Source organism: Etheostoma spectabile, chromosome 2 (genome assembly GCF_008692095.1).
Source record: "Etheostoma spectabile isolate EspeVRDwgs_2016 chromosome 2, UIUC_Espe_1.0, whole genome shotgun sequence".
Classification (NCBI taxonomy): Eukaryota; Metazoa; Chordata; class Actinopteri; order Perciformes; family Percidae; genus Etheostoma; species Etheostoma spectabile.
This window is the reverse complement of record NC_045734.1, coordinates 19,995,536-20,006,873: the sequence shown is the minus strand read 5'-3', so window position 1 is coordinate 20,006,873 and position 11,338 is coordinate 19,995,536. Positions and strand designations below refer to the sequence as shown.

The following is an 11,338-nucleotide window of genomic DNA, read 5'->3' as shown; positions in this document are numbered from 1 at the left end:
TGGTCTAGACCTACTCTATCTGTAAAGTGTTTTGAGAAGAGTGAACTCTTGATACAATTTGATACTATAAATAAAATTGAATTTAGCTGAAATTGAATTTAAATTGAATTGCTCATATTTACTGATACAGACAAATAAAACAGAAAATAGAACAGAATGTCTTATTTTGTCAGTAATTATTATCAAAAAAAGGTCAAACAAATGCTATGACAGAGACACTGTAAAACATCATTAGATGCTGCCCCCCTTGCCGCCCCCTTGTTCCCCCCCGTAGATCCACCCATTGCTCCCTGGAGAACATTTCTGTGTCTGCTTCTCAGCAAAACAGCAAACAAACATCAAAATGTAACTATTTTGCAAAATAATTGGTGTTGTAGTTCATCCCACTGCACTGGACCTTTTTCCGCATGACTGCATATGTAGCCGGTCTGAAGTATTAAGGAGGAGAAAACCTTCGATTTTAAACCCATTGACAATTATCGTGATAAGGCTTTAGCCCAACAGATACTCTGAGCCATCAGTGGAAATAAAAGTTGACCTTAGTGACTTAAGTCAGCCAACATACAAAATGTTTTAAAACCTATGTCTCTGACTTTCTGTGGATGGCACTGGCAATGATAAAAACCTGACTCATTACCAGCAAATGTAGTGTCCATGTTTCAGTTTGCGAGGGCATCTATTGTCTAAGGGGTGTCCTGTAAAAATGAGTGGCGACAGAGGCGAAACAACTTCTCCAGTACAAAGACAGAAAGAGAAAAAGAATGAGCGATGCACAAAAGTTGCTGACAATAGCTGTGGGGGCATAAAAAGCATATCACAAAGCGAGTAGAAGAATGGAAAGATTGATGGAAAGTTAACTTGAAAATAATAAACAGAGGCAGTGAGAGAGTGAACAAATTTGACGAGAAAAGAAATTAGACGGAAAAGAAAGAGAGACAGTGAATTAATGTCCGACAGAAAGAGAGAGGGAGAGAGAAAGAGTGGAAGGGAATCCTGAGAGGATCTGTCAGCTCTCGTTGGCTTTGATTTTAATGGAAGCCAACGCTCCCCTACCTCTAACCCATTTGGCCCTAATTCCAGCATTGCTTTCCAAACTTTTTAAACTTTAATGGCCTCTTCTTAAGTGCCAGCTGCTGACAACATTGATTTGGCTTTAAGCCTTGCTGTCCAGCACGCCTTTATTTTCTCCTGCAAAATCGACAGAAACATCTATTTTCTGCCATCCTCCTCCACCTCCTACTCATCCGATCCTCCTTCTATCCTCCCTTCATCCGCTCTCTTCTGTTCCTTTGATAGTGTCAGTGGTCGGGTGGAAAGCTTGTATGAGCATGGATAAAAAAAGAACGCTATTTGGATAATCTGTTCTTTTTAGGGGTGTATATAGGTATCTTTTTGCCGCATATTTCCAACAGGGCTTGATGGACAAAGAAGTGATACTTGCTTTGGCAACTATCGGGTGTGATGCTTTTATTTGTGACATGCTGGGAAATGCAATGATATGGTGTTGTGGTAGTGGTTAACAAAAACACTGTATGGGAGGTTACAAGGGAGGGAGCAGTGCTGTGTCATCGGCAAGGTCCTCATTTTTTGTATGTCAGTTAAACATAAAATCTAAACTAAGCAGGATAAGAATCCCATCATGTCTGTATCTCTGGATTTCCAATTGATCACAAAACACAAAAACGAAAATATAAAAGAGCAAATACTTTTAAGAGAGTTATGGCCAACCACGTCAACAAATTAGTTGTCCTTCTACATTTTTACTTTGAATATAAGCAGTACAATGTTAATTGTCAGTATATTTTGCTCAATTTGATGCACATGGCAGCACTTTAAAATCATGACAAATTGGCAATCAGGTATCCAAGACAAATTGATTTTTTATGAAAGTAGCCAAACTAACTTTAGACTTATCAGAGAGAATCCTGCCCAGCCTCAGGCTGATTGACAAAGCCAAGCGTCACTAGATACTCCCACAACCCTGCAGGTCACAGGATCTAAGTCTTGGGCAAGCAGTCACAAAATCGACTTGCACAAAATTTAGTTTGATTGTTAAACATATATAATTTGTGTGCATTAGAATAACATAATTGATTGTGCAGTGAAAGTAACTAACGTGATGCATGCAGGTCGGAACAGTAAGTAAACTGCGGGTTAATTTCCCTGGCTATTAATGCTAGACAGATCTTTATGCTTGTGCTGGGTGGGGTTAACAGAGGGGGTAGCTGCAGGAGGGAATGTGAAATGCAAAAGCTTTCTTGAACTGTCTGTAATGAATCATGAATGTGTGACATCAAGCACTGAGAAGGTATCAAGAGATGGTATCAAAAGAATGTATATTAATTTGTCACAGACTATTATCTTTTTTTTAACAAATTTAAGACAAAAATGGCTGTGGAGTTGAATCAGTCACCTCTGCAGCAACCATATGTTTGTTTCTTTAAGCTCAAGGATAACACGTCCTCATGACAAATGGACCCTTATATAATGGATTGCAATATGACGCACATTGTGTCATTGGGCACTACTGTCATAAAATGGTTTAGGGGTACAGAGTGATCTCTAGAGGAGAGCCAGCACAGGGCCCCGGGCATGAAGACAGATGGGAGAGAAAAAACAACAGAAACATTATACGATAGTTGTGACGTTCTATATCTGGCTTTGGTGGGTACACTCCTGACGGCATGCCAGTTTCTATTTTTTGCACTGGTTTATCTGCCCTTCAGGTTGCTCCTTCTCTCTCTTCATGTCTGTTTGTATCTATCTGTCTTTTTACCTGTCTGGCTGACGTGACTTTCCCTTCCAATCCCCATACATTATCTTTAGAAATGTCCCCTTAGAAGTATCAGCTTTTCAAATGGTTGATTCTTACGGACATATGGCAATGATTGTCAGGGTAATCTGCACAAAAAGTGCAAAACTACATGCAGAATTAAAATTTGCAAACAGTGTAACTTGGCGTTGGTCTTTGTGTGATATCAGCTATAAACCCACAAATAAGCATCTGAATAAGAATTTGGGGAATGTGAAAAGAAACAAGTTGTTTTGACTGTATGAACAAAAAAACAACCCAACCTAATGCAAAACATGAAATATAAAAGTAAATGTGTAAATTGTATTTGAATGTATTTGTGAAAATAAAGTGTAAGGTAAGATGTTCTGGTTGAATTAGTTTTTTTTTTTTTAAATGCATATCTTTATATGTCTTCTTTATATATTTTGAATTGTGTGGTAAGCAACTGGCAATGATTTATAATTAGATTTAGAAAACTTTAGACCTTTTTTTAGTCAAAAAGAATTATGCCAAGTAAAGTAAATATATTCTTCTATACTTGGTACTTGTTTTATTGATTGGTGCAGCTTGACAGAGCTTTTACTCCTTGCTGTTTAGAAGACAGTCTCACATCAAGTCTAAATATAATTTGACTGTTTAATTGTATAAGTTAATCACATTACTGGGAGTCTCAAGCTCACACACACATTCCCTATATGTCATTGTAATTATTGGAAATTAATGCCTTTCTGAACAGTTAGCCACGCTGAAAAGGCTCCCTGCGGCACAGAGGTTTTTATCTGAATCCGGCAAACGGTTGCCACAGTATGGCTTTTTGTCTTAAGCCAAGGACCCACACCACGATCTTTGCTATACCATGTTTCATGCCATTGTTCATCATCAATAAGGAGACATCTATTTATGCAGCAATGACAAAGAGAGAGAGACAGAGAGAGAGAGAGAGAGAGAGAGAGAGAGAGAGAGAGAAATACAGAGAGAGAGAGATCAAGAGAGAGAATGGACGAACAAAGACCAGAAAGAAACAAAGTAATACATGAAACAGAGGAAGAAAAAAAGACAGAGTTGACAAAAAAGAGGTAAAAACTATAATCCTCCCTCCCATCCCCTTTCCCTGGGAAGTGACAGCCACAGTGATGTATAACCCTAGCAGTGGAAAGTTAATAAGATAGGCTGGGTTACTTAGAGATGAAGGACTGAGAGGCTGAGAAGGATAGGAGGAAGGCGGAGGATAAGAGGAAGATGTAGAAGAAGAAAGTTAAAAAAAAAAAAAATAAGAATAGAGCGGAGGATGGGGAGAGATGTGAGGAGTGAGATGAGTTAGGGAAGAAAGTTGAAAAATAGGAAAACAAGGATGAGAGCTATGATATGAAGAGAGATTTTAGGGGAAATGTTAGAGGAGAGACATGGTGAGGGGGAAAGGGGAATTTGAACAACGGGCCTTGTTCAAATTATTTTTTGCCCTGACAATAAAAAACTAAACAATATAATAGACACAGATGCCACAATGTGAGAAGGGCACTATGGGTACAGTCCGCAACATACATTATTACAGCCTCAGACCCTCTCTGACAGAGGCACCCCACACGCTTGGCTCAATGACACACTGACAACATGTAATGTGCACTGCTGAGCAGGGTGATTTCATGTCTGCCTTCCATCAGGGAAGTGCATGACATAGTCCAAAAGAACAGGATAAAAACAAATGCAATCAGACCTGCACACTTAGGCAACTATCTGCCCCCAAAACTGTTTCAATGGAAGACAGTACCCATTCACTTATTTCAGTGCTTTTGGACTTAACCTCCAAATCCAACTATCAGTAATCTTGCTACAGTTGCGACAGAGCTTGTGGGTGTCAAGGGGAAAACGTAATACCTTAAATTATAAATTCATAAATGTATTCATTTTATAGAAATATTATTTGGTTTGGAATTGCAGTGGGGATATTATCCCGGCATGTACTAGATTAGAGGAAAATCTGTCACATGGCTAACACATATAAAGAGATACACATTCAATTACTGTCTTTGTTGTGTAAGACTCATCATTTATATTCAGTATTTTATTTATTTTAGTTCAATTACCTCACTGGATTAAACTTTTCTATGTTCTCTACACACCTCTCTGCAATACTGCATGCCCCTCTGCCTGTCTGCACATGTTAACCACGCATTTGAAAAGTTCACCATGTTTGACATTCTGTCTTATTGTTTTGTAACTAATATGCCAGAGCTGTCCCAAGAGTTTGGTGACCTCTTTGTGCTTATTTACCTAAGACCTCCTGGTCTCTGGTCATATAGATAAAGTTGTATACTTTTCAAAAGTAAGGCCTAGTGGATGAAAACAAGATTAGGAAAATAGAGGGAAGAAGAAGAAATAAAAGTATTGGGTTAGAGGGAAGTAAATGAGAAATGAGTTTTAAAGAGTAGCGTCAAACTTTTAGTTTAGGAGACTTCTATCTGTCTTCTGTGTGTGTGTGTGTGTGTGTGTGTGTGTGTATGAGAGAGAGTGTGTGCGTGTGTGTGTGTGTGTATGAGAGAGAGTGTGTGCATTTGTGATAGAAGACAGTGTCTGTGTGTGTGACTGACAATGACAGTGAGTGTGACGCAAGAGAGAAGGCCATTGTTCTGTTAATTACTGAGTTAATGACAGACTATGCTCCAGCAGACACGCAACATGGCAGGCTGATGCGTACACACACACACACACACACACACACACACACAAGGATAATGGCTAAACCTGCTTCTGTGCTCACGTAAAGTGGCAGGCTGCTATGCAAAGAGCTTGACAGTGAGATAGCAGGCTAACAATGATACACACACACATACATACAAACACACATACAGACAGCAGCAGCAGCAAGTGACAGGGAACCTTATCAAACCAGCTTTAATGAAGTCACTTCTCCTTAATAGAAGATGGGAAGAAAGGAGGGATGAGGGGAGGAGGGAGAAAAGGAGGACAAGGTCGCCTGGATTGATGACGCTCATTAGCCTAATAAGGTACTTTAATGAAGCGGGCCCAACACTATAGAGTGCCACACACAAAGACACACACATACACACACACGTTTGCTAGTTTGTGTTGTCCATTGTATTTACACATGGGCATAGCTATTTTTGTTTATTTCTCTTCCAACCAAATACTCACACACACCACAGCACAGACACATCACCTTCACACATGAACATTCTCACAGATACGTTCACATACAGACACCCACACAAACAAGGCAACAAAGGAAAACACACTCACCTCTCCTTCTGAGGACTGCAAGAGAAGGTCTTTCCTACAGGACGCTGTAAAATCTCCCACTCCAGCATTGACCTCTACCCCTCTGGGGGCCTCCAGGGTCAGGGTCCGAGTTGGTGACTCCAGCCTGAGAACCACAAACACTTAAGTCATGTTGGAAGCTGTGAAAACCCACCTGCAGAGACATGCAGTTTGAACAGACAGGGTTCTGTTGCTTCAGCTACCTTAGACTAATACCACTGGATCAATAATGAGTTGACTGTGAAGGTTCTCAATCCCCCAGCTGCTCAATGAAAACAGCAGTTGTGCTGGTAAAGCTAATACAACAAAGCAAAAATCAAGACTCCCTCATTCAATGTTTAGTCTTGACTAAAGACCTCCGTGGAGTACAACCGCTCGGAAATACAGGACATGAAGTTAAACATTAAACGACATGGTGCTTCTTGAATACACAACTTGAAAATAAAGATTAAATTAGTAAGTGCTGTTTTGTTACAGTGTATCTTCCTCAATCCTGTTGGATTTGGATAGTTCACAGATGACTTGGGAAAACTGGTACAATTACTGCAATTTCTATAAAAATAAGGCAAATTACATGTATATCCGTGCAACGTTTATGTTGATCAATGTTGTGCTTAACAAAAGAAAATGGGTTTTGATCATTACGTTAAACGTGTTGCGGTAATATTAGACTTATCTAAGGACTACATAAACAGATTCCTATGGTACGTAGTGACACGATGGAACCTTTCAGGATTTCTGGGTCAGCAACACACTTTAGCACACTTTTCATTTGGCAAATTGTTTGTTGCCCTTAAAAAAAAAAAAAAAGAGATATACCAACAAAGACTGCACTTTAGCTCACTGTGTTGCAGGAGTATGGTTGCATGTAGCATGACCTGACGTGCACTTTGTTTGATATTTGCTAAGATTTTGCTAACTTCTAACTGTGTAGGAACTATTTCCTTTGACTTTGAGAAAACTGACAAGAATGAATATGAAGAATGAATAATTGTTATACTGTACTGCTCCAAAGTGCCCTGGCTATGGTTGGCATCACTCCCCTTGGAGCGTAAGGGGTCAGTAGCTAAATCTGCGACTCAAAGTTGAAAGCAATATGAGATGATTAAACAGCTTGGTGGTGTTAGATAAGCACAGTGCTTCCCTCAAGGGCATGTTGGCAAGTGAAATTAAATAAAGAGCGATTTCGGCAAAGCAGACTGAATTTATGAAGTGTGAGTATGACAAATTGAACAGCATGCTCACAACAAAGATCAAATACGAAAATAAATGCTTTGCTATAAGGGCACTTTTCCAGAGAAGCTTTGCTCAAGGGTACTGCAGAAGGTTGGATTCCCAATCCCTACTAAAAAAAGTTAAAGGGATAAAGCATTGAAGCCAATTGGTAGAATAACTGAATTGATGACTTGCGTCCAGTCTGTAGCCAAACAACAGAGCGACATAAACAAGCATCAATGCCTCGGACCACAGGAACCTTGGCTGGGAGTGATGGTACCATGCTTCTTCTTGTTAATGTCTTTCACTTCACTTGTGCCCTCAGGATGAAGAAAATGTATATTCTCTTCACAGGACCTTTGGTGAGGAATACTGCAATTCAGGGTTTCTATATCAAGAACCAAACATTAAAAGGCAGAAAAAAAGCTCCCTTGGCAGTGATTTTCCGTGTTTGGTTGCACCCGCATAATGAATGAGCACTTTAAAAGATATTTCTGTCTCACCATAGCTCCATTTTTGCTGTCTTAATATTCATAGTGTTTACTCTCTATTAGTTGGTTGTTTTATCTTATTGCAAAAATTATTCACCTTGAAAAGCCATTTAGGTGAGTGTTGCATTTAAAAAAAAGTTAATTCCATTACTTCCAAATGCAGATCATTGGATTTTAGACTTTTCCTTCATTACGTTGAAACAAGCTGAAGTAGAGCAGATTAGTGTGGAGATAATGTCACCTGATTTAAGAAAATGCTTGAAGCAGGATGGTTTGCATCAGAATTAAGTCATCTCACCCAACCAATGTGCTACTCTTAATTTAATGAAAATGGGAGGTTATGAGTTTGCATCAGACTAAATGACTCAAGATGTGCTGTGTACTTTGTTTGGTGTAATGGAAAGACCCTTACAAACCAAAGAATTTCGTCCATCTGATGGAGTGTGGTATTTACTTTGGGTTAAGGAAAATTTGAGCTAAAAGGGAGCTGTAAAGCGGATTAAAGGAAATAGAAGGTCCGCTGCTGTGAAGTGCTGAGCATCTTAGTAATATATACAGTATATTGCACTATTTTTGTATTTCATTTAGTAGAAAAGACGCTCTTGGTTGTTTGCATTTCTTTAAACCAATCACCATAGTTATGGGTTCCAGATGCAGTAACGATGCCTTTGCCTTTGGTTTGTGGAACATTTGCGGCACATACAATATTAAACAAAGTTAACTGTTGACACAACACAGTAACATGAGCTACTTAAACTGGCTAGATACATGTTTAACATCATTTGCTTTAAGCAGTGCATTGCCATGTAGATTAAGCCCATAGCAATCACCGCCAATTGGTCACAAAATTTACCAGTTAGATAGTAAATGTCATACACACATTCTTTGTAAATATGTAAAATCATTCAGAGAAATAACCAAGTAGGCCAGCCTTATTGTAAAATACAAATGTCCGCCCAAACTTGCTATTTTCAACATGTGACATTAGCTTGCTAGCATAAATAGCAGTAGGGGAGGCTTATTCTGGCATTGTTCTTCAACAATGGGTGTGACTTATTGATCTGACTTAAACAGAATTTGTGCAGCAGAACTCCCAAAGAGAGACAGACCAAACAAACAGAAAGACAAGAGATTTGGGGTTTTGAAGGAATTAAAACTGAAAAACGTATCCAATTATTCATTATCCTTTGCATGTGCAGGAGAGAGAGAGAGAGAGAGAGAGAGAGAGAGAGAGAGAGAGAGGGAGCAAGCTTGCTGGCCTAGTCAACAGAAGTGAAGTGAGGCTCGCCGGCAGGTTTGACAGTTGAGGCAATTACTGCTGCAGGCTGAAACTAGCTCTGATGGGCAGCCAAACACATACATACTGGCTATCTATCACTCTATGTCTCTCGCCCATCTCACTCCATCTAAACATCAAACTCCCTGTTTGCTTTAACCTCTGTTTTAACTCCCCAGTCTGTTACCTTCACAAACATGGCATTTATTATTTTGTCTCAGTTTTTCACTCATTTTTAAATTGACATAATTAAGACACAATCTAGCATATCTGCATATTTCTCAGGTAAATGACTGGTAAATGACTTATATGTCCAAGATGTCAACTATTAAGTTACACAGTTTGACCACCACAAACATTTTTTTAAATGTTTATTTGTTATGAAGAGCCATAACATTTTTGACACCGAGGGAAATGAAAGAACGTCCCAACGAGAGATTCTATAACTTTTAACATGTTAAATTCTTAAACCGCAAGAACAAATCAATTCTGTCACTGTCAGATGCTGGCAACAGAAAACCCCAGAAAAGGCAACCGCGTGATGCATTACAGTGAGTAGGACCAGGATGAATGGGTTTCATAATAAAATTGCCATGAACATCGATTAACCGCTGAAAAATTGAGTTTGAGGTTTCATACAAGTTTCAACTTGATTAACTTTGGATAATTTATATGTTAGAGGATAGTCTGGAGGCCAGTGTTAATGCTGTGTATTTATTGCTCTTCTGTGAATGATGATGTTCCTAATTTATGAATGTGTCTTGTGCTCATGTACTTGAAGTATCAGCATTCTCATAAGGGCTTCGAAATTACTTGTTAAGTTGTGACTTTGAGGAAATTAATGTCTTAAAAATGTTTTGACAAAGATTTGATGGCCTCAGCTGCACTTTGTGTGTTTTGTGCTTAGTTGTATTTAGAAAATGTTAGCATTCCAACACACTTAACTAAGGTGGTGGACATGGTAAAGATTATACCTCATAAACATTAATATGTTAGCAGGCATTGTGAACATGTTGCCAGGCTCACATCAGCGTTATGGTCAAAGCACCTCTGTTTCTAAGTACAGCATCACAGAGCGGATGGCAAGGCTGTGGACCCTTGGTCTTGTTACTTCTTAAAAAGCCTACCTTACCTCAATTTAGATGCATCATTAAAAAAACAAGTTTTATGCTATTAAGATACTCTTTTCCTGTTCTTATACTTGCAGCAAACTCATAGTTTTCCCAGGAAAGAGGCTACCATGGTCACTGGATTTGCATCAGAAACAAACATATGCTTTAGATCTCAACACTGGTTCAAGTTTTAACAATGAATGCCCTCCATGATAATATGGTCTTATTTTTAGCCATCCTTAAGCCGCATGGCTCTTGATACGGCAATGTCAGTCAGTCAGTCAGTCAGTCAGTCCACCACTGGTTAACTGAGTTATTTCAACAACTATTGAGTGGATGCAATTTGCAGTTTGGTATAGGCATTTATGTACTGTACTTTGTGAACTCACTTCTTTTGATTTACCACCACCATCTGTCTTATTTATATTTACCAAATACTTGCTGAACTAATTTATTCCCATCCGCCTCTAGCTGTACTTTGTCTTTAGTGCTAAGTTATAAACATTAGCTTGCTAACATGCTGAACTTAGATGAACATTGAAAACATTAAACTTGCTTACCATAAGTGTTTTAACATTGTAGTTCTGAGCATGTTAGCATGCTGACTGATTTAGCTCAAAGTGCAAAGCCAAAGAGCTGCTAGCATTGCTCTAGAGATTCTTTGTCTTGTTTACACACACTCACAGACAAACTTGTTTGTATCTTCATAGTCTCCTTCCTTCGTGTCAGTGAACAGAGGATCATGTCTTGTGACTATTAAACACATGATGTACTGTACTGTTTCACAGACATATAAGTTATTTAGTGACAGTCATAAACAAACATATGTACACACATGGCCAAATAGGGTTTCTGGTCAGGCCTCTGAGTGGTTGTTTTTTTGTGGTGCAGATAGCAGGAGTCTGCAGCTAAGCTGTTATCTTTCCAATTCATTATTATTAGAGAAAACTGTCTTCCCTCTCTGCTTCCAACTCTTACATTATTCCTCCCTCTTTACACCAACCATCCCTCGCCCCGTCCTCTCGCTCATAGATCTGTCTTGACCTTCAGTTGCGACAAGGCCATTTCATACAGCGCCATATTTGTCCAACCTGACAAGATAAGCAGGACAGAAATAAATCAGCATGAAATGGTTTTTATCTTAATTCATTTCTGGGAGAAAAACAGAAGGGGG

General features: G+C 39.0%; 1 protein-coding gene across 1 annotated transcript in view; it reads right to left on the bottom strand.

Moving 5' to 3' along the window:
* The window catches only part of LOC116698496 (zeta-sarcoglycan), a 372,560-nt gene that overhangs the window by 17,484 nt on the left and 343,738 nt on the right, over positions 1–11,338 (bottom strand). Inside the window, exon 7 of the mRNA XM_032530441.1 lies at positions 6,053–6,176. Within this exon, the coding sequence (XP_032386332.1) occupies positions 6,053–6,176 (124 nt within the window). The remainder of the gene's footprint in view (positions 1–6,052; positions 6,177–11,338) is intronic.